General features: G+C 30.5%; 2 protein-coding genes and 1 long non-coding RNA gene across 3 annotated transcripts; 1 reads left to right on the top strand and 2 right to left on the bottom strand.

The window, feature by feature from the left end:
• The first annotated feature begins 861 nt into the window (after positions 1 to 861).
• LOC126676821 (glutamine-dependent NAD(+) synthetase-like) lies at positions 862 to 5,408 on the top strand. The gene is made up of 14 exons (XM_050371111.2): positions 862 to 986; positions 1,072 to 1,277; positions 1,794 to 2,099; positions 2,198 to 2,424; positions 2,502 to 2,605; positions 2,713 to 2,844; positions 3,092 to 3,260; positions 3,500 to 3,635; positions 3,735 to 3,873; positions 4,107 to 4,283; positions 4,362 to 4,484; positions 4,717 to 4,812; positions 4,883 to 5,011; positions 5,092 to 5,408. Exons 2-14 carry the CDS (start codon positions 1,084 to 1,086, stop codon positions 5,251 to 5,253), a joined length of 2,094 nt encoding a protein of 697 aa, XP_050227068.1. The 5' UTR covers positions 862 to 986; positions 1,072 to 1,083; the 3' UTR covers positions 5,254 to 5,408.
• LOC126676822 (uncharacterized) lies at positions 5,008 to 6,484 on the bottom strand. Its single transcript, XR_007640426.1, has 2 exons — positions 5,417 to 6,484; positions 5,008 to 5,217 (listed from the first exon to the last, which is right to left on the bottom strand). It is a non-coding gene; the product is annotated as an uncharacterized LOC126676822 (long non-coding RNA).
• Positions 6,485 to 9,436: 2,952 nt separating this feature from the next.
• Positions 9,437 to 13,123, bottom strand: LOC126677110 (glutamine-dependent NAD(+) synthetase-like). The gene is made up of 13 exons (XM_050371566.2): positions 13,019 to 13,123; positions 12,688 to 12,891; positions 12,252 to 12,557; positions 11,944 to 12,167; positions 11,752 to 11,855; positions 11,532 to 11,666; positions 11,282 to 11,450; positions 11,072 to 11,207; positions 10,836 to 10,974; positions 10,570 to 10,746; positions 10,193 to 10,456; positions 9,975 to 10,103; positions 9,437 to 9,882 (listed from the first exon to the last, which is right to left on the bottom strand). The coding sequence occupies exons 2-13, from the start codon at positions 12,879 to 12,881 to the stop codon at positions 9,718 to 9,720; spliced, it is 2,142 nt and encodes a 713-aa protein (XP_050227523.1). The 5' UTR covers positions 12,882 to 12,891; positions 13,019 to 13,123; the 3' UTR covers positions 9,437 to 9,717.
• Positions 13,124 to 20,303: the final 7,180 nt, after the last annotated feature.

Here is a 20,303-nt window from a genome sequence, read left to right as displayed (position 1 = left end):
CGATCGGCCCGTCAAAACAAATTGGTTCCTTTCCTATCGAAAATCCGGCCCATAACTTTCAATTTTCTTACACACTATTTAAATTTAAAATTTATATCATTAGTTAAATAATTAAATATTATATATATATATATATTAATTATTATAAAATGAATTAAAATTTAAAGTTATTAAATAAATGTTTAATGAAATAAAAACAAAAGGAATATTTTTAATAATTAACTTATTTTATTTAAATAAACTAAGTCATTTAATAAGTGTTGCCTATCAATTTGAGATATGAGGGTATTTATTAATGTAATAAAAAATTAGAATTCAATAATTAAAATGTGTTTCTGAGATTCTATGGTATATATTTTTTTATAATAAGATGGTTTATAAAAAGAGATTTTTGTTTTTTAAAAGATTGAAGCTGTATTCTTTAATTTCATACAATATAAGGAATCTATGATTAGCATACATTCATTATCGTGTGATATTAGTTTTTGTTAGTTTTATACAGAGAAAATGAAGTTGCACCATTTTATACACAAACCATCTAATTTCGCAACTAGCCATTTAGCACTAATAAGCTAAACTTGATAGTGAAACTAGCCAATACATTTGATTGAATATCTCTGCTATTTTTCCTTACGTAATGTCATAGATTCTCTTCTCTGGTTATAAAAATAAATAAAGGGACTTCAATGAAAAATAACTTAAATATCAAGGACTGTAAGTGAAAATTACCAGGCTAGCGCGGATCTCAATTATGGCTTATATAATACTATATCAATATTAAACATGCAATGTTCGTGTTTTATTTTTTATTTTTTACCAATCAAAGACCACCTTTTGCTTATTCTATTCTTACTGTCACCACTAATCAGATTAGTTTAAGTGATTAAAGCTATATAATATTGTCTGTGTGATCATGTGATTCTTCAAGCAGGGGATAGAACTGCAGGGCCACATCTAAATCACCCCATTGCTACATTTGTCAAAGAGTAAGATTTCAATTCCATTTTTTGTTTTAAATTTTGATAAACAGAATCAAAATTTATATGGTTTGTGATTGCTTTTGGTTTGAAGGATTTAGAGATCATGAGGCTGTTAAAAGTAGCTACATGCAACTTGAACCAATGGGCCATGGATTTTGATGGTAACTTGAAGAACATTAAAGAATCAATAGCTCAGGCTAAAGAAGCTGGTGCAGTAATTAGACTTGGTCCTGAGCTTGAAATCACTGGCTATGGCTGTGAAGATCACTTTCTTGAACTCGATACTGTCACTCATTCGTCAGTTCATTTCTTCTCCATTTTTCTGCTTTTTTTAAATGAATGTTCAACTTCAAGAAACGAGTTCAAGCTAGAATTAATGATGTCTTTAGGGTGTTATCACTCTTTGATCAAGTTTCGAGTTCGAACTGCTCAAGTCAACTGTCAAACTCGAGCTCGAGCTCTAGCTACTCAAGTCAACTATTGAGTCAACTATCAAGTTCGAGTTCAAAGATACTCAAACAAACTCGTGAATCGAGCTTTGATAATTTAAAATTTAACTTTTAAAAGTTTATGCTAATAGAGTGGAACTCAATTTTCAATTATTTAAATGAACTCAGCTCAAGCTCCAACTAAAATAAAAATCAATCAAGTTCGAGTTACTAGCTTAAAAAGTTTATACTCGAGCCGAGCTCAAAACTTAATAGTCTTTCGATTTGACTGGGCTCGATTACACCCGTAGTGTCTCCAATTTGATTTGAACTATGAAACATGATTAAATCCTTTCTCGTGTAACACAAGTTATGGATGTGGCAGGTGGGAGTGCTTGAAAGAAATTCTTGTTGGTGATTGGAGTGATGGAATTCTATGCAGCATAGGAATGCTACTGTTGAATAAATCAGAACTCTACAATTGCCAAATTTTTTGTATGAATAGGAAGATTCTAATGATTAGACCAAAAATGAGGCTCGCAAATGGTGACAGTTCCATAGAGTTCAGATATTTCAGACCATGGGACCAGAATGATCAGCTAGTGGATTTTCAGCTCCCACTTGAGATTTCAGAAGCTATATCTCAAAAATCAGCACCCTTTGGTTATGGGTTTATTCAATTTCTAGACACGTAAGTAACAGTTGACTGTTGGTTCATAATACTTGCAATAAGTACATAGATTTTAGTGTTCTTGATAAATGTTTGTATCTTTTCTATCTCCTATATAGAGCTGTTGCTGCTGAAGTTTGTAAAGAGCTTTTCACTCCGTTGACTCCTCATGACGATCTTGCGCTCAATGGTGTTGAAATTTTGCTGAATGCAAGTGGAAGTATTCACCAAGTAGGTAAGTCACTTGATTTTCGTCTACCTGCTTTAACTGGGTCTACTCGTAGTCTTGGAGGAGTTTACATGTACAGCAATCAACGAGGCTGTGATGGCGGTCGCCAATATTACGGTACGATACTCATCTCGTAAGACTAATTAAAGCCTGGATTGATATTTGAAATGTTACTTAGAATTTGTTTGTTGCAGATGGATGGTCCTGTGTTGTTGTAAATGGAGAAGTAGTAGCCTTAGGCTCACAGTTTTCTTTAAAGGATGTTGAGGTTGTGGTTGCTCAAGTAGATTTGGATGCGGTACATATGCTAGGCCTGTGATTGCTTAAGACTTTGTTTCATGTGATTCTTATGAGATGCCAGAATCTGCCATTGTTATCACCAACTAATGTCCTGCTCAATGGCAGGTTGCTGCTAAACGAGGATCTTCAGGTCTTTTCCGAGAACAACTAGGAAAAACTAGAATACCATCAGTAGCAGCATCATGTGCTCTCTGCCAACCTTTTAACCCAAAAGCCTGCATTTCTACCCCCATTAAGGTCTGTACCAAGTAGGTAATTGTCAAACTTTAAGCCATGTTGCACGGAAACACGAACAGTCAAAACACTGAAATAGGAAACAGCAAGAATATGCTATAAATGTAAAGTTTCTGAGTTTTAAAAATTGTTTCCGTTAACGAAAACAAAATGCCAAAATTTAGAACTTGACAAGTTTCTGTGCAACATAAATTGTAAGGGAAATTGTTACTCGAAGTTTGCTAAATTTGGCTATGGCTATTGTCAACAGATCAAGCCGTACGTTCATGAGGAGGAAATAGCATTGGGTCCTGCTTGCTGGCTATGGGACTACTTAAGAAGAAGTGAAGCTTCGGGATTTTTGCTTCCTCTTTCTGGTGAAGTGGCTAGCTCCTCTGTAGCTGCTATAGTTGGCTCCATGTGCCAGCTTGTTGTCAAAGGTCAACTCTAGGATGATTCTATGTTGCACGTAAACTAGTCGAGTACTATGTTTCAGCTTTTCGGTTTTCGAGATGCTTTTGAAACTCTGAAACTTTATATATAATGTATTCTATTAAAAAAATATAATTTCTTTGTTTTCCGTTTAAACATTTCCCTTTTCATCATTTATGTTTCCGCAAAATAATTACTAATTGTCCTTATATTTTGTGATTACTACTCATGAAATGGTAGTTTGCAGAGATTGCAAATGGGAATGAACAAGTCAAAGCTGATGCAATAAAAATTGGATGTTATTCTGATGGAAAATTCCCTACAGACAGCAAAGAATTTGCTAAGCGCATATTTTGCACCGTATATATGGGCTGCGATAACAGGTCAGCCAATGTAAACAAAATGATTGGATGGTGATAGTTTTTTTGTTTCAGATTCAGATTGTTTTAGTGTAGTGAAGTAACATCTTTCATTTTCTGCAGTTCTCAAGACACAAAAAAGCGAGCAAAAGATTTAGCAGATAATATTGGCTCATGGCATCTTGAAGTTCTGATTGACAGTCTTGTTTCTGCACTCTTATCAGTCTTTCAAGCACTTACTGGAAAGCGACCACGCAATAAGGTACTAAAGAACGGGTCATATATAGGGCTGTAAACGAACTGACATCGAATTATATTTTATGTTCATTTATTTAATCGAGCTGAGCTTGAGCATATTGGTGCTCGGCTCATGTAAGTTCATGAGCTTGTATACGAGCTCTATTAATACCACCCGAGATGGCTCATATAGGAGCTCGATTAAGAGCTCATGAATTGGCTCATATAATTTTGTAAATCTGGCTTTTGTTTTTCTAGGTAGATGGGGGTTCTGAAGTTGAGAATCGAGGGTTGCAGAACATTCAAGATCGAATAAGAATGGTTCTAGCATATATGCTAGCCGCGCTCTTGCCTTGGGTTCAAAGCAAGACAGGGTTTCTTCTTGTTTTGAGTAGCTCTACTGTGGATGGAGCATTGACCGGTCAGCTAACTAAGGTACTGCCATTGTGGAGTTCAAGTGAACCATATTCTAATATTGTTGGATTAAATGATTCACTTGATACTCCTTTGCAGTATGGCTGTTCTTCAGGAGATTTAAATCCAATAGGAAGCATAAATAAGCAGGATCTCAAGTCGTTTTTACACTGGGCTGCCAATAATCTCGGTTACTCATCCTTGGCAGAAACTGAAGCACCTGTCAGTCAAATTTCTGTTGTGATTTGCTATGTTGCACAAAAACTTATCAAATGTTTCGGTGTTTTGTTACTGTTTCCGGAAATGCTTCTAAACTCCAAAACTCTAAACTTTTAATGATTTCTATTTGGGCCTTTTACGTTTCAGCTTTTCTATTTCGATGCTACATGGGTGGATTTGCACTATTAACAGTTGTATCATCCAGTTTGATATACTTACACTCTGCATTTAACAGATTGATGATAAAGAAAAGGAAATTACAAGTGAAGAAATCTCAGTTTATGCAAAATCAAGAAGAAATTCTCGTTGTGGGCCGGTTTCAATGTTTAAGGTTTGTTTTCGCATATCACTGTCTATTATTATAACCGAGTTAAAGCTTACAGACATACGCTTGGTGACAGACTCTGTGCCAGAAATGGAGTTCAACATTAAGTCCATCAGAGGTGGCTGATAAAGTAAAAAACCTCTTCAAGTGCTATTCAATTAACAGGCACAAAATGTCTGTCTTAACACCTTTTTGTCATGCTGAGGTAAATTCAATTTCAATTATCAAAAATAACTTTGCAATTGTATTATTCAAGAAACTTATAGCTTATCCAAATGCATGCAGAGTTACTCACCTGATGATAATCGGTGCGATCTTCGCCAGATTCTGTATAACACAAGATGGAGTTATCAGTTCCGCAAGATTGATGAAATAGTTGAGGAGATTGAAGCTGATGTTACCGAATCAAATCTGAAAACAACAGCAAATGGATCATACAAAACATAAAAATTTGCAGCAGCAGAACAATAAAGCAATCGCAAAACAATAATTGATCTGTGTGCATATGAAGGAGATTTTCTGCTGTCTCAGACATTAGGTCGAACAGAAAGAATACTCATTGTCATTTCCTCTGCTTGCAATTCAACTCGAAGTTTTATCAACTCCTTACCTTTTCTTTAACTTGCACCAAAAATTAACCTAACAATTCAATTAACTCTTTCACAAATTGAATGAAGGCCATTTTTCTCAAAACAACAAATTGGTTGTTTATAGAACTGAATTTGATTGACAAAATCAATTATATCTCCGTTGTGAAGTGGTAAAAAAGAAAAAAAAATGAACCATGGGATATTACAAAGTAAAAAATTTCGAGCTTTTCTGTTATGTGGGACGTAGAGTCGGGCTTCGCTACTCATGAGTTACACCCAAAACAAAGAAAATATAAAATAATTACAGTAATACAATATTTGAATTGTATTTACATTTTAAGTTTCGTATATTACAGAAATAAAACGTTTTGTTTTTTAATTACAATTATAGAGGAAAAGATAAGGTTACTTTTTTTTTTGAATTCAGATAAGGTTACTTATTAACTTAAAATTCCTAAAATAAATAACTGCTATGCTTGTATATGAAAAAAGCAAAACCGTTTAAAAAAAGATGAAAGAGTAATTATTTGTTTCTTTCTCTTCTCTCCATTTAGGGTTTCTTAGCCGCCGCCGCCGCCGCCGCATCTCTTCAAACCAGTAACTCCGTTAAGCAGAGCAACAAAGCCGGTCGCATCTTTCTCCCAAGAAGCAACGTCGAGTTCTTTCTCTCCAGTAGATCTGATCGCACCGCCGCCGCCGCCGCCTCACCCGTTGCCCTTCTTGAATTTTCTTGGAGTAAGTCGAGAACACTTGTTCTTCTTTGTGGTAATTGCTACGTTTATCAAAAAAGCCGGAGAGTTCTTGCACCTTCTCATTACCCTCACCACTTAAGATTGCAGCCTGGACAGAAGCACTATACGCAACAGCCTCATCGGGGTTAATGCTCTTGCAAAGCTTCTTCCCGTTTAAAAAATCATGCTACAACTGATCTGCTTTTCAGATCTGTATTTCAAATGAATATAATTCTTATTATTATATGAAATTAATAAATTATATATACGAAATTTGTAGTAACTGTGTATACAAACTTACTTACTATATATATTCTGGTTAATGTAAGATGTTCTCTGTGTTTTGATTAGAGCAGGTGTTTGAAAAGAAACAATTATATATACATACTAGTACGAGACCCTCGCGTTGCTTCGGGGAAAACCGTTTTTTTTTATTTAAAGACAACTCGAACACTATAGTAATTATTTACGCAGTCTTCAAACTAAATACTACTTCCAAAGGAGATCCATCACCAATATGTTGAAGAGATCGACAGACTTCATAAGATGTTGCTGGAAGAAGCCGATTATAGTTAAAAAAACTGTCAAAATTGCGAAGGAACTGGATTCAGAGTGTCTTTCTTGCTAATTCCGAAATTTTTTAAAAATGAAATTGCGCATTGGGGCCAGGCTATAACAATTCGGATATAGTTTTTCGGTTCTCGTTCCTTTATGTTTCTGAATCTTAAAGAAGTGATTATGTACCAATCACTTGAAACTCATAAAGTGGTTTAGACAAATGAAATAGAATATGTAATAAACGTGTTAATTATATAGTAAAAAATAAATATATTATTAATCTTCACATTTATAATTCATAATTTGTAATTATTGCAAAACCTAATAAATATAGAACTAAAAATACAAAAAGAAATTAAAAAGAAATAAAAAAAATTTGATGCTAGATTAAACATACTAATGAACAATAAAATTACATTTATAATAATTAAAACTAAAACCGAATTTATTTTGAATTGTTTCTAAAGACTATAAATTTTTTATAAAAAGAATGAAATAAATTGTGTAGTGAAAACAAATAGTAAAGTGAGTATATATAGTAAAAAATAGAGTTGTTATATTACCGTTATGTATCCGTTAAATATTTTGAATTTTGTTAAATTTATTAGATAAAAAAAGTATTGAAGTTAGTTAAATAAAAGTCACAACATTACTTATTGAATTATCTATATTATTTTAATGAAAATTATTAAAATGACCTAAGTTCATAAATAAAATGATCAATGATTTATTATTGTATGGAAAATGGATTGGGATTTTCTCAAGTTCATTTTAAACTTGAGTGGGCCATGTTCACGATCTACACCGTTAAATACAAAATGAACGGTGTAGATCAAAAAAGTAAAATTTTAATCAAATTAATCTACACCATTCATTTTACAATGAACGGTGTAGTTCGTGAATATGACCTCCTCAAACTTATTTGAAATTGAGAGAATCCAAAAAATATAAATAGCATTTTTTTCAAAATTTAAAAAATCATGTCATCTACTGTAATTGATTTTATAAAATTATACTATTTTAGTGTAACATTTGTACCCAACTGATATTTAGTGATGAAAATAATATAGAGCATAATCCTTTATATATAAATTACTATAAAAATTTTGATTAGTAAACATAATTAGGTTTCTTAATTATAAATAAATAAAAATATATAACCAACGATATAAAGGAAGATGTTTTGGGCAAGAAAACGATTTTCATTTTCTAACATTTATATGGAAAGCCGCTTATACAAAAATTCAAATTTACTAACTATATTTTTTAAAAATAAAAATTAGAGGAGTTTTTGAAATAAAAAAATAGGCGGTGACCAATTTTATACAAATTCAAACCTAACAATCAATCTTATTTTATAAAACATTACATTAAAAGAATATTTCTATAATAAAAGCAAAGAAAGGTAATAGGTTGTACTGTTTTTTTTTTAAATACCACCTATTATAAGAATTAATTATATTTAAAAGACATTATTTGAATATAGATTTGAAAAAATTGATTTTAAATATATTCCATTTTAAAATATTATATAATAATTTATTATTTCTATTTAATATCTCTAATTTAATACAAAACTTGATATATAGTTATCATGTAATCATAAAATAATTTTAATTTTTATATTTAAAATGACCCTCCAAATACTAAATTATATATCATAGTAATTGTTATTTTAGAAGGTTTTCAACAAATATAACAATGGAATGTAACATAAATGAGATTTTAACATTAATCAAACAATTAGAAAAATAATTATAACTAAATTTAATTTCAATTTTTTTATTACTATATGTATATTGTATAATTTTATATCGAAAAATTAAATGATTAATACTTTAATTTAACAAAAAAAATAAACAAAAAAAATTAAATTTAAATTTGAAAATACTATAATTATCATTAGTTTATATATTAGTACTAACATTAATTACTAAGAGGTTATTTACAGCGACAAAATTAATTAATTTAGTGGCAGTTTCGTAAATAGAAAAGCAAAGGTAATGATTATGTAAAGACAAAAATGTAAAAAATAGTAAATACACATTGGTTTTTTGGAAATTAAACGCAGAAGATATGGGCATTTATATGAGACATGCTTGGAAATTACTAAAATGGACAACACAAATATGAAGAAGAAGAACAAATAGGAGGACATAATGGAGAAGTGAAATTACTGTACAATGTACAGTGTTTTTCACTTCAACTTTATATGTTTTATATAGATATTTGTAAATAAGTATGGAAATTTAAGTATTGTTGTATTTTAAATTTTATAAGTGGTATTTTTGTAAACAATATGTTTTAATAGAATTTTGGTAAATATTTTAGGAATTTTTGGTATATGTGTGTAATTTTCTCAAATTTGAGTCGTTTTCGGGCTACTTGAGTTTAATCTCGAATCAAGCTCCAGTGAGATTAGAGGCTCGCAAATCTATATAAGCTTGTTAAATACCTATAATAATAATAATAATAATAAAATATTCTCTATATTTAGATGTTTATCATCTTAATTTGTTGAATTTTATATTTTATAGTGAAGAATATTCTAATGCATAAAATTTAATAAATTTTATTAATTGTTTTTATTTTTTTATTAAATTCAAGTCGAGTTCGAACTCAAACTCAAGTAGCTCAGATAACGTTCAAATTTGAGCTTAAAAATTTAATCCCGTTCGTGCTCGAGGGTGCTTCAAGTTACAATATCAATAATTTTTCCAATTTGCAAAAAAGAATCAAATGGAGGAAATATAACAAGAAAAGCAAACTTTTCTTATTAATAGATCGGTAACAAAAAGTTAAAATACATGGCAAAGCACTTAGAATTGACACTTGCATATATATGATCCATAAATATCAAATGATCCTGCCTGAAAATTCTTGCAGGACCACTTTTCCGATGATTTAAAGATCCACAATCTATGGCTTAATTCAGATTGCAAAATAAAAATTATGGCTACAAGCCTTATTTTGCACACACTTAGTCCATAGAGGTTATAATCTTGGACCATAGGACTTCTGAAGCTTTTCAGCTAATGACCATTTGCAGGAACATCCAATGGCTGTTGCTTATTTAAATTTGCTTTGTTGCCTTCTAACTTAGCAACAAGTTCATCCATCTTTCGGAATTGGTACGGCCATGAAATATTGTACAAGAATTGGCGAAGATCGTATCTGTTGTCCTCTGCTGAATAACTCTGCAAGAAATCGAACATTTTCGAGTTAACTTCTTGACGGACAGACAGTATAAGGTAGTAATACTAGTAATAAACATAGAACTATGAAATACCTCAACATAGTAGGAAGGTGTTAAAGTAGTCATTTTGTGGCGATTGATGGAGTAATAATGGAAGAAAAGCTTGACTTTGTCAGCCACTTCTGATGGGGAACATTTTGTGCTCCATTCACAGCACAAATTCTGCAACAGTAAAATGTGAAACATTAGATTTCTGAATCCATGAATGTATTATCATTATACATTGCGCTCATTCTGCTAGCAAGTCATACCTTAAACATGGAGACAGGGCCGCAACGGAAAATCTTTCGCAACCTTCCATACATGGAGAGTTCTTCATAAGTCATTCCCATATCTAATTCATCAAGTTGTCTGTAGTCTTCGCGAATAGGCTCCAATTCAGCACTTGGAGGAGCATCGGCCACTTCAGCTAGAGTTGGATAACCAAGATTCACAGCTCCCCATCGCATAAACGCCCAAATATCAGTCTTGTTCATACTTCCCAGAGGATTCAAATCTGCTGAGCTGCAATCATACTGCAGAACAAATGTCATTAAGCATATTTATAATAGAAAGTTACAGATAATACTACTAATATCTGAAAATCAAATCAAACAAAATATTTAATAATTTCATAAGATTGATCTACCTTTGTCAAGTGACCACGGAGTCCTTCATCGACATTGGAGGTACTCAAAACGAGATGATACTTCGGTTTATTATTGATCCACGGCAAGAGTGAGGCCAACATGAAGGCTATAACCATTCTGATTCTTGCTTGAATGTTCTGCAGTGCTAAGTTCTCAACTTCAGAACCTCCATCAACCTGCAATTAATGATTATTTTGAGATTGGTAATGAAATAAAATTGTTAATCTGCAATGGGAGAATTGATAAACATGACTTTTTGTGTTACCGTATATTGTGGTAGCTTGCCAGTTAGCTTTTGGAAGAAGGTGACCAGCGATAAAACAACGCTATCGATTGTAAGATTGTAGTGTTTTGAACCGACTTCAGCAGCAAGTTTCAGTGCACGGTTTCTTGTATCTTGAGAACTGCACAACATCAATATTGTTGTTAGTTCATGTCATCATAACACAAGCTAAAACAGACCTAAGAAATTTGAAGATTCAACAAGAAACACAGTCTAACCTGTTTTCGGTTCCAAGGAAAAGAGTGTAAAATATGCGGCCTGCAAATTCTTTGGGATCAGTAGGATATTGCCCTTCAGGATAACATCCGATACGAATTGCATCAACTTTGACTTGTTCATTTCCTTCAGCAATTTCTGCAAAAACTCCAAAGATTAAATTACAAGCATCTTTAAAATATACACCATGCGTCCTACGAAAAAATAGCTACCTTTGACAACAAGGTTGCACATGGAGCCAACAATGGCAGAGACAGAGGAGCTATCAGCTCCACCAGAAAGAGGAAGCAAGAATCCTGAAGCTCCACTTCTTCTCAGATAATCCCATAGCCAGCAAGCAGGGCCTAGTGCAATTTCTTCCTCAGGGCAGTGATAATTGATCTGCAAGTTATCATCAAACGCGGTTAATTGATCTGCAAATTAGCAACAGTCTTTGTTTTTGTGGAGAAATGAAATGCTAACCTTAATGGGATTAGAAAGGGCAACTTGTCTGTCAAAAGATTGGCAAAGATTGACGGGTACTGATACTGATTTTAATGTAGATCTGCCTTTTGATTGTTCTTGAAAGCTAATCACAGATCCTCTAAGACTGGTAACCTGTCATCACAGAAATGCACAATTATTGACAGAAGATAAAGAAAAACAAACATTAGCAATATCAAATTGTACCATGTTTAATTACCTTGTCCAAATCCACCTGAGCAACAACTAACTCCACATCCTTCAAAGAAAATTGTGAGCCAAGAGAAACAACTTCTCCATTTACAACAACACAAGAACACCCATCTGCACCAGATCAATCATTTTCTTTCAATTATACATTCGAATACGTAAATAACTAGTCATTTATATGTAAATTGGAGTGTGTGTATACCGTAGTAAAGACGACCACCATCACATCCCTGATGATTACTGTACATATAAACTCCTCCAAGAGTCTGTGTAGCACCTTTCAAAGCACGAACACGAAGATCCAGCTTTCTCAACTGATGATGGCTTCCACTCGAATTCAAGAACACTTCAACTCCGTTCAGTGCAAGCTCAGAGTGTGGAGGGAATGGAGTGAACAGCTCTTCACAAACTTCAGCAGCAACAGCACTAAAACAAAGCAAAATTAATATTTATCTTTTTCGACATTAAAATTCTTATATGATAACAAAAATGAAATCTAATGGTTCTTACGTGTCCAAGAATTGAACGTAGCCGTAGCCAAAAGGAACAGATGTCTGGGAAATAGCTTCAGCAACATCAGTAGGGAGTTGAAAATCAACAAGCTGGTATTTTTGCTTCCATGCCTTGAACCATCTGTATTCTCTGTAATTTCCATCATTGGCCAGCCTCAGCTTTGGACGAATCATTATGATTTTTCTGTTCATGCATAAAACTTGACAATTGTAACGTTCCGATCCGTTGATCACCGGCATCCCAATGCTGCATAGTATCCCATCTGTCAAATCTCCAGTAAGAATCTCTTTCAAGCAATCCCATCTGCATATCAAAGTAGCTTATTAATATTTGCTTTTTAGACAAAAAATATAGTTGAAACTCCGGTGCAACTGTGGTGAAATTCTAATGAACTAAAAGAAAATAAAGAGAGGAAAATGTAGAAGAAGCTTACGAATGGGTGACGGTATCAAGTTCAAGGAAGTGATCTTCACAGCCATAGCCAGTGACTTCAAGCTCAGGACCAAGTCTAATAGCTGCACCAGCTTCTTTAGCCTTAATAATGGACTCTTTTATGTTCTTTAAATTACAGTCAAATTCCATTGCCCATTGGTTCAAGTTGCAGGTTGCTACTTTCAAAAGCCTCATTTTCTTAATCCTTCAACACCAAAAAAAAAAAAAAAACTAACATTAACAAGCTTAAAACTTAAATTAAACCAGACAAAAGTGGAAACCTTAAACTAAGCTTCTGTTTAATTTATGTCTTAGATTATGAATATTCTTACCGTTAAGTGTATAATGTTTGAATCAAGAAGATGAAGCAGGAGAAGAAAAGAGAGTGATGGTGGTCTGGTTTGTTTGAAGTGGGAAGAGACAGTGAGTTCCTATTTATAGTAATTTTTGGACAATGATATTGAAGCCATATTTCGTTAATTGCACCGTAAATCATTGTAAGGAATTATGATATGTGCCACGTGCTGGATTAACTCATTAGCCGTTGGATCGGCCTACCTATATTTCTCTTTAGTGAAGCCCATATATCATATTATATGTATTTCCATCACATTTTAATATAGTGAATTTTTTATTTGTGTTTATGTTTCTAGTTAGATCTTTTGTATTTGGATTCCTCGTTGGTAAATAATGTTTCTAGTTACATATTTTTTATTTATGTTTATTTTTCTAAACTGTTGATGAAAATAAAAATGAAAATTTCTATTGTTTGATTTTTAAATTTGAGGGACTAAAACGTAAATTATAAGAAATATAAGAGGTCTCGTAATAATTTGTTCTTCTTTTATCCCTTTTTATTCCTTATTATGCCCCTGTATATACAATTAATGAGAAAACATATTAAAGGAAAACAAAGTAATGCAATTAACTAATTTTTCTTTTACTTTTGGAACAATAATCATGGAGTGTTTGAAAAACAAAAAAAGACAATAAAATTTACTAAAATTTGATGGAGCATTTGGTGGTGTCATTTTCACCTATGGCTATCTCCATACTAATTGGAACAGTGGGTTTACCATGCTCCATTTTCCCCTTCCCTTATGTTCTGAAATGGATAATTTCTTATAAGTTTGCTATATATAAGATTATAAATCATTTACTGGTTACATCATACGTAATATTTTTTAATGTAATTAGCTGATCAGGAAATATTATATATAATTTTATAAAAGAATTATTTATTAATTGATTAACTATATTTAACAATATCATGTGTAGTTAATTAATAAATGTTTTTATAATCCTACATGACCAATTATATATATATATGGCCTAATCATTTTTTAAATCTAATCTTTTGTATTTTTTTATCAATTATGACTAAATTTTTAAAATTTTACAATTATGTCCATTTTGAAAGTTTTTTTGGCAATTGTAACTAAAACTTATCATTTTTTCAAGGGTTAATTTCATAAAAAATCACGAACTTTACATGAATTTTTATTTTAATCACGATTTTTAAAAGTTACCATATAAAACCATGACCTTTCATTTTTTTTTCAAATTTATCACCGACTATTTTCCGGTGTATTTTTACCTTTCATTTTTTTTTTCAAATCAGCCGGATTCCGGTTGCCACATCAGCAAAACATACACTGAAAATCAATTTGGTGATATATTTGAAAAAAAATGAAAGTTCATGGTTTTATATGGCAACTTTTAAAAGTCGTGATTAAAATGAAACTTCATGTAAAGGTCATAATTTTTTATGGAATTTACCCTTTTTTAAATTCAAACCTTTGCATTTTTTTATCAATTACGACCAAATTTTAAAAATTGTCTAACTTTTAGGAAGAGTGAATATAAATGTTTGATCGCAATTGATAAACAATTGAAAGGTTTGAATTTAAAAAATAAAATTAAACATTTTGGTCATAATTACAAACAAAAAAGCTTAAATTGGACATAATTATAAAAAATAAAAAAATTGATCGTAATTGATAAAAAAATGCAAAAGTTTTAAATAAAATTAAATATTTGTCAATAACTTGCCATCAGTAACAGCTCTCAACACTTGCATATGCTGCTAAAAACTAGTGCATTATCACTGTTTATAACCAAAAGCAAAACAAAATGTTGTTGTCAAATAATTGAGCTTCCATCATAGTGTTAATAATTGAGTTAAACTGCAATACAACAATATCATAAATTTGGAATATCCATCAGAAAATAAAACCATCATAAAGTTTAAAATACCACTGATTTTATTGATAAAACAAAAATCAGCAATGAAGAATTCACGGATCATTAATGTAAAAATACGTAGCTATTATATATTTAGATAAATTTCTATGTAAAAGACTTGTATCTTCAGACGGATATTTATGTACATAGTTGTCTAAACAAAATAAAAAGTACATTTCACCATTGATATAAATTTAATGAAAAACATGATTAGTTGTACATATACATACTTATAAACAAATTCTATGTAATATTTTTTATCTTTTGTTCAACCTCTCTCTTTTTGTTTTAATTACCTACCTTATCATATGTATACTAACTTATCCGTCAAAATTAATTGTTAGAAACTTTCTTTTATACTCTTCTTTAAGTTTTTTTTTTTTGCATGGCCGCACAATATGACATACATCAATCTCGATCAGTAGTATTGTTGCATGTTTAAATATCATAACATTACAAACATAAATATGTATTAGTATTAAGGTTGAAACTAATAATGAATATAATATTAACTTTTGGAAAATTAATTATTCCATAATCATTTTGTACAAATCAATCGTACTGTAATTGGAAATTTATAAATCAGTAGCTACACTAATACAGTTCGTTCAATCAATATTTGACTGTTGTGAATATTCATACGAAAAATATAGTAACTTTTATATTTTTTAGAAATGAAGAAGTAGATTAATAGTCATTAAAGCATATACAGAGCATTACAAGTAAAATTAGGGAGCTTAACTTCCCACCTAAACAGATCAGGAGCTAGCTACTTAGTTGAAAGAAAAAATGAAGATCAAAAATTGCGCACATGCTTAAATTTAAAAAATAAATAAATGGATAAACAAATGCGGCCTACCATTACAGAAGAGAGATGCAAGTGGCCATAATTGGATCGACCAATAATTTTATTGATGAACGATAAAAAGTAGTATATAAACTAGTACTACAATATGGACTGTCGGAAAATAATTAGAATGTGTAAAGACATATCGAACCGAAACTCAAACCAAATTGATAAATTTAGTTTGGTTTAGTTTGAGGTTGTAGAATAAATAAATAACAACATTGAATGTTAACTAAATAATAAACAATAATAATATTATTTTAGATTAGATAAACGACAATAATTTAATTTTCATATGAATTCCTTCACCTTCATCAATACTAATACAATTGAATAAGTGTAGTATCATGAGTGAAAAAAAAAATACTCCCTTCATTTTTTTTATTGTTCGTTTAGCAGAAATTATATATATTAAAAAAGTGGAGTATTAATCTTAACTTAACCTTACCTACATTTGGAGTACTTATAGAGAAGGTTATTAATCATTCATGGTCCCTGACTTTTGGGGGTTGGATCACAAAACCCCCTAATGTTTGAAAACGAACACAAAACCTCCTAATTTTTGTGGTGGCGCTCACAAAACCCCTTAAACTTCAAATATAACCAAAATATATAGCCCTGGTGCCGTTTTTTTTTCCAGTCAATTGTCATTCTAAAAAAAAATGTAACGGCGCCACGTCAGCAAAATACCTTAAAAATTTCAAACACCCAAAATACCCCTCATTTAATTTAGAAAAAGAAAAAAAAACAACCCAATCTAATTTAAACCATTCGATTAACTCAACAACCGACCCAACTACCGCCGAAAAATTTTCCTGTCACCTTCTCCGAGTTAAAGATGACTGGAAAATTTTTCGATCATCCCCTCAGGAACAGATCCGCCATGGATCTGTTCTTGAGGAACAGATCGACGAATCTGTTTCAAGAACAGATCTGAAGGTTTTTTGATAACCAGAAAATTTTTCGGTCATCAGTCATTGAAGAAGATGACAGAAATTTTTTTTGGCGGTGATGGGACGACGGCGGTGGCTGGGTGGGTGTGGTGGTTGGGTCGGTTTTTGAGTTAATCGAATGGTTATATTAGATTGCGTTTATTTGTTTTTTTTAGTTTTTTTTTTAAATTAAATTAGGGGTATTTTGAATGGTTGAAATTTTTAATATTTTTTTGTTGACGTGGGACTATTGGAGATGGCCTTAAAATGGATATTTAGCCCATATAAGCAACACAATCGTCAATATTACCCATCATAGTGCCTCCATTTCTGTTTGTCCATTATAGGCCACTAGGATCCCCCAGCCCCCCTAAAAGTGAAGGATGGAATCTAAAGTTCAATAAAAATTAATGTCCTTAATTTGATATTTTTACTCGTTTTACTCTTATATGAAGCGTTAGAAAATAATTGAACATTGTATATAAATTAGAGTTTAAGCATGGGAAAATTATTGGATGAGTTAAAGTTGAAAGGATAAAACAAACTATAATGTTAATTTTAGGATGTTATTTTTTTTCTTTTCAAATCATTTGTTCAGTCTTATTTGATTTTCTTCACCAAATTCTGAAATATAATAAACAAAAAATGTTATTTAATCCACTATTTTGAACACATTCGTGGATATATCATTTGCCAATATCGATAATATACAATTTATAGTTACTGGCGGAGTCCAAAACCAAATAATTTATTAATCCATTCATTTGCAGGCATCACTTCTATTTGTATTATGCAATGGTTTTGGCAGACAAACTTAAAGAAGAAGAAGATATGTCTTGTTTTATTTTATATTAATGGCCCATAATAATTATCTATAAGGATCCGGATCTCTCCAAATCATATTCCTTTCAATAATACATAATATGTTAAAAAATTCACAAATTTTACTGGCAAATTAATGTACATGTTTTAACTCTTATTAGCTATTAATCAGAAACAAAAAAATTGATTAGTGTTGAGACTATAATTTTAGATTTTATAATCAATAAATGAACTAATATATTTATAACTATTGTTAAATTATATTAACAGATTTACCAAATATGATAATTGTTTGGGTCAATAATTTTACATTTTAAACTAACTATTTCCAAACAATAAAAAAAATACAGCGTATAATTTTTAGTGAAAAAATATAATTTATTATCTTAATGTTTTTAAGTAAAATTTTATAGACAAGAAACTGAGTTTCCTCAATCAATAAAAATAAAATAAAAAAATACAAACTCCAATTAAACTTCACCGAGGTGAAAATAAAAAAAGATATACAAAATTTGCATCAGAAAATAATCTTAATATTTTAAAGTAAAATTTTGGAGTCATTAAAACCAAATTTCTTCAATCAATAAAAATAAAATAAAAAATACAAAGTCCGGTTAAACTTTCCCAAAGTGAAAAATAAAGGAAGAAAAATAAAACTTGCATCAAAAAATATTCTTCACAAATTTAGTTTTATCGGTTTTTTGGAAATTCTTTTTCAAATAACTATATTAAAACTAATGAGTTATAACTCAAATAATATAATCGTGGAACAGCAAACTACTAGGTCGTGAGTTCTATTTTTTTCATAAACGCATCCCCAATTATTAAAAAGAAAATTCAATTTTTCTCAGTTTAGTATTTTTTTTAAACAGCGGTCCAATATTCTTTAAGGTCTATCATCTATGACACCCTAACAAATTCATGACTTTATCATATCATCATTTTTATTAAACTATGTTTAATAATTTTTAACCAGTTTGTAAAATAAAATAAAAAATAAAATATATGTATTGTTTAATTAATTTTATTATGTTATTAAACATTTTGATATAATAACACAAATTATAAAACCGTTGGACTAAATTGATATATTTTAAAGGTAAATTTATTATCTTTAATATAGTATTAAAATATCAATTTATTTAATCTTTATAATATGATAAATTTTTATGCACGTGGACATAAATAACCCAACCAACTAATATGAGAAAACGCCAAATCCACCAAATTCCAGATGATTTAGCTGTCACCATCAGCTTTGTTTTGAGTTAATGCCTCTTCTATTATTGTTTATTTATTCTCTTTCTCATAAATTATTGTTTGTTCATCTTCAAGTGTCTCCTCCTCCAACATAATAAGCTTTAGATCCTAAAAAAAATCCAATAAAAAGCTTTAGATGTCAAGTACGAGTTTAAATCCGAAAAAGTAGAGTTTAAAGTTTAATATAAACCCGAGTTTGGTTGAGCTTAAATTTTTAAAAATAGCTTTTTAAAAAAAAAAAATTAAACTCAAATGATATTTAAATTTAAAATTTAAAATTTAGTTGCATACAAATAATAATGACAATGAGCTTTAGCTCAAATGTTATAAGTGCTGAGCAGTAAACTGCTAGGTCGTGGGTTCAAATCTTCTCTACCGATATAAATACTATATCCAACAAATTAAAATGACATAAAAGCCACGTAAAAAATAAAAAAAATTATTTTTTCTACATTAAAAAACTCTTTCAAAATTATTTACAGTTGCTAGTTTCATGAGTTGTAATTTAATTTAAATTTTCTTAAATAACTCGCAAATTATTCAATTCATATATGATGATCTAATGTCAATAATGAAATCAGTATTTGTGGGTACATTCCGTTTTTTTTTTTAATTTTGTGGTACTATATGATTTTTTATTGAAGGAATTAAATAATATAGTTATGCGATATTAGCTATGCATATGTATTGGAGAGTTATCCATCCCAAGATGCCGCAACAGAGTCTTATTATACGATACCTTTTTCTAGGATATCAAATGATCCGTCAATTTAATTTTCAAAACCAAATTTATTCCAAACAATCTGCAATTAATTATGTTATTGGGTGCAGTCAGATTAACTGTTAGACAGAAATTATTACTCTATAATTTGATACACTGGTAATTTAATAAAAAAAATCTGATGTAAAATTATAATATACGCTGTTATAATATTAAATAAGTATTATTTTATAAAAATTATTCGATATTATGAATTATAAAAATAAGTCGGGTTTTTTTTTACCAAGTCTACCGTAGTTAAAAATTAAAATTTAAGGTTTATGATACTATTCAAAAAAATTAAAAATATGATTTTTTTTGAATGGTTCTAGCAAGCATGGAATTTCGACAAACTGGCGTTTTCCGTTTCCAAAACATTTCGGGAACTGAAAACTCTTATATTTTTCCATGTATCATGTTATTTATTTTTAAAAATATGTTATTTTTTCATGTCTGTTTCGTGCTGTTTCCGTGTTATCTAGGTTAAAAACTTAAAACTATAGATTGTGCTGCCCACACCAAGAAGTGGATAGATCCTCGAAAGAATAAAGATTATACAACCACCTTATTTTTCACGTTTAGCCTTAGCCGAGAGTTGATATATGAATAATTGAAATGACATAAGTGAAGTTCCACTATCAATATAAATTATATAAAAGATAACATATAGTATTATATTTATAGCATAATGTTATCTCTGTACCCACGCAAATCTGTCGAATATGGATATAACCTTATGGCAAAATATTGGC

This window comes from Mercurialis annua, linkage group LG4 (genome assembly GCF_937616625.2).
Source record: "Mercurialis annua linkage group LG4, ddMerAnnu1.2, whole genome shotgun sequence".
In the NCBI taxonomy this organism is placed as follows: domain Eukaryota; kingdom Viridiplantae; phylum Streptophyta; class Magnoliopsida; order Malpighiales; family Euphorbiaceae; genus Mercurialis; species Mercurialis annua.
This window is presented reverse-complemented; position numbering and strand designations above follow the sequence as displayed.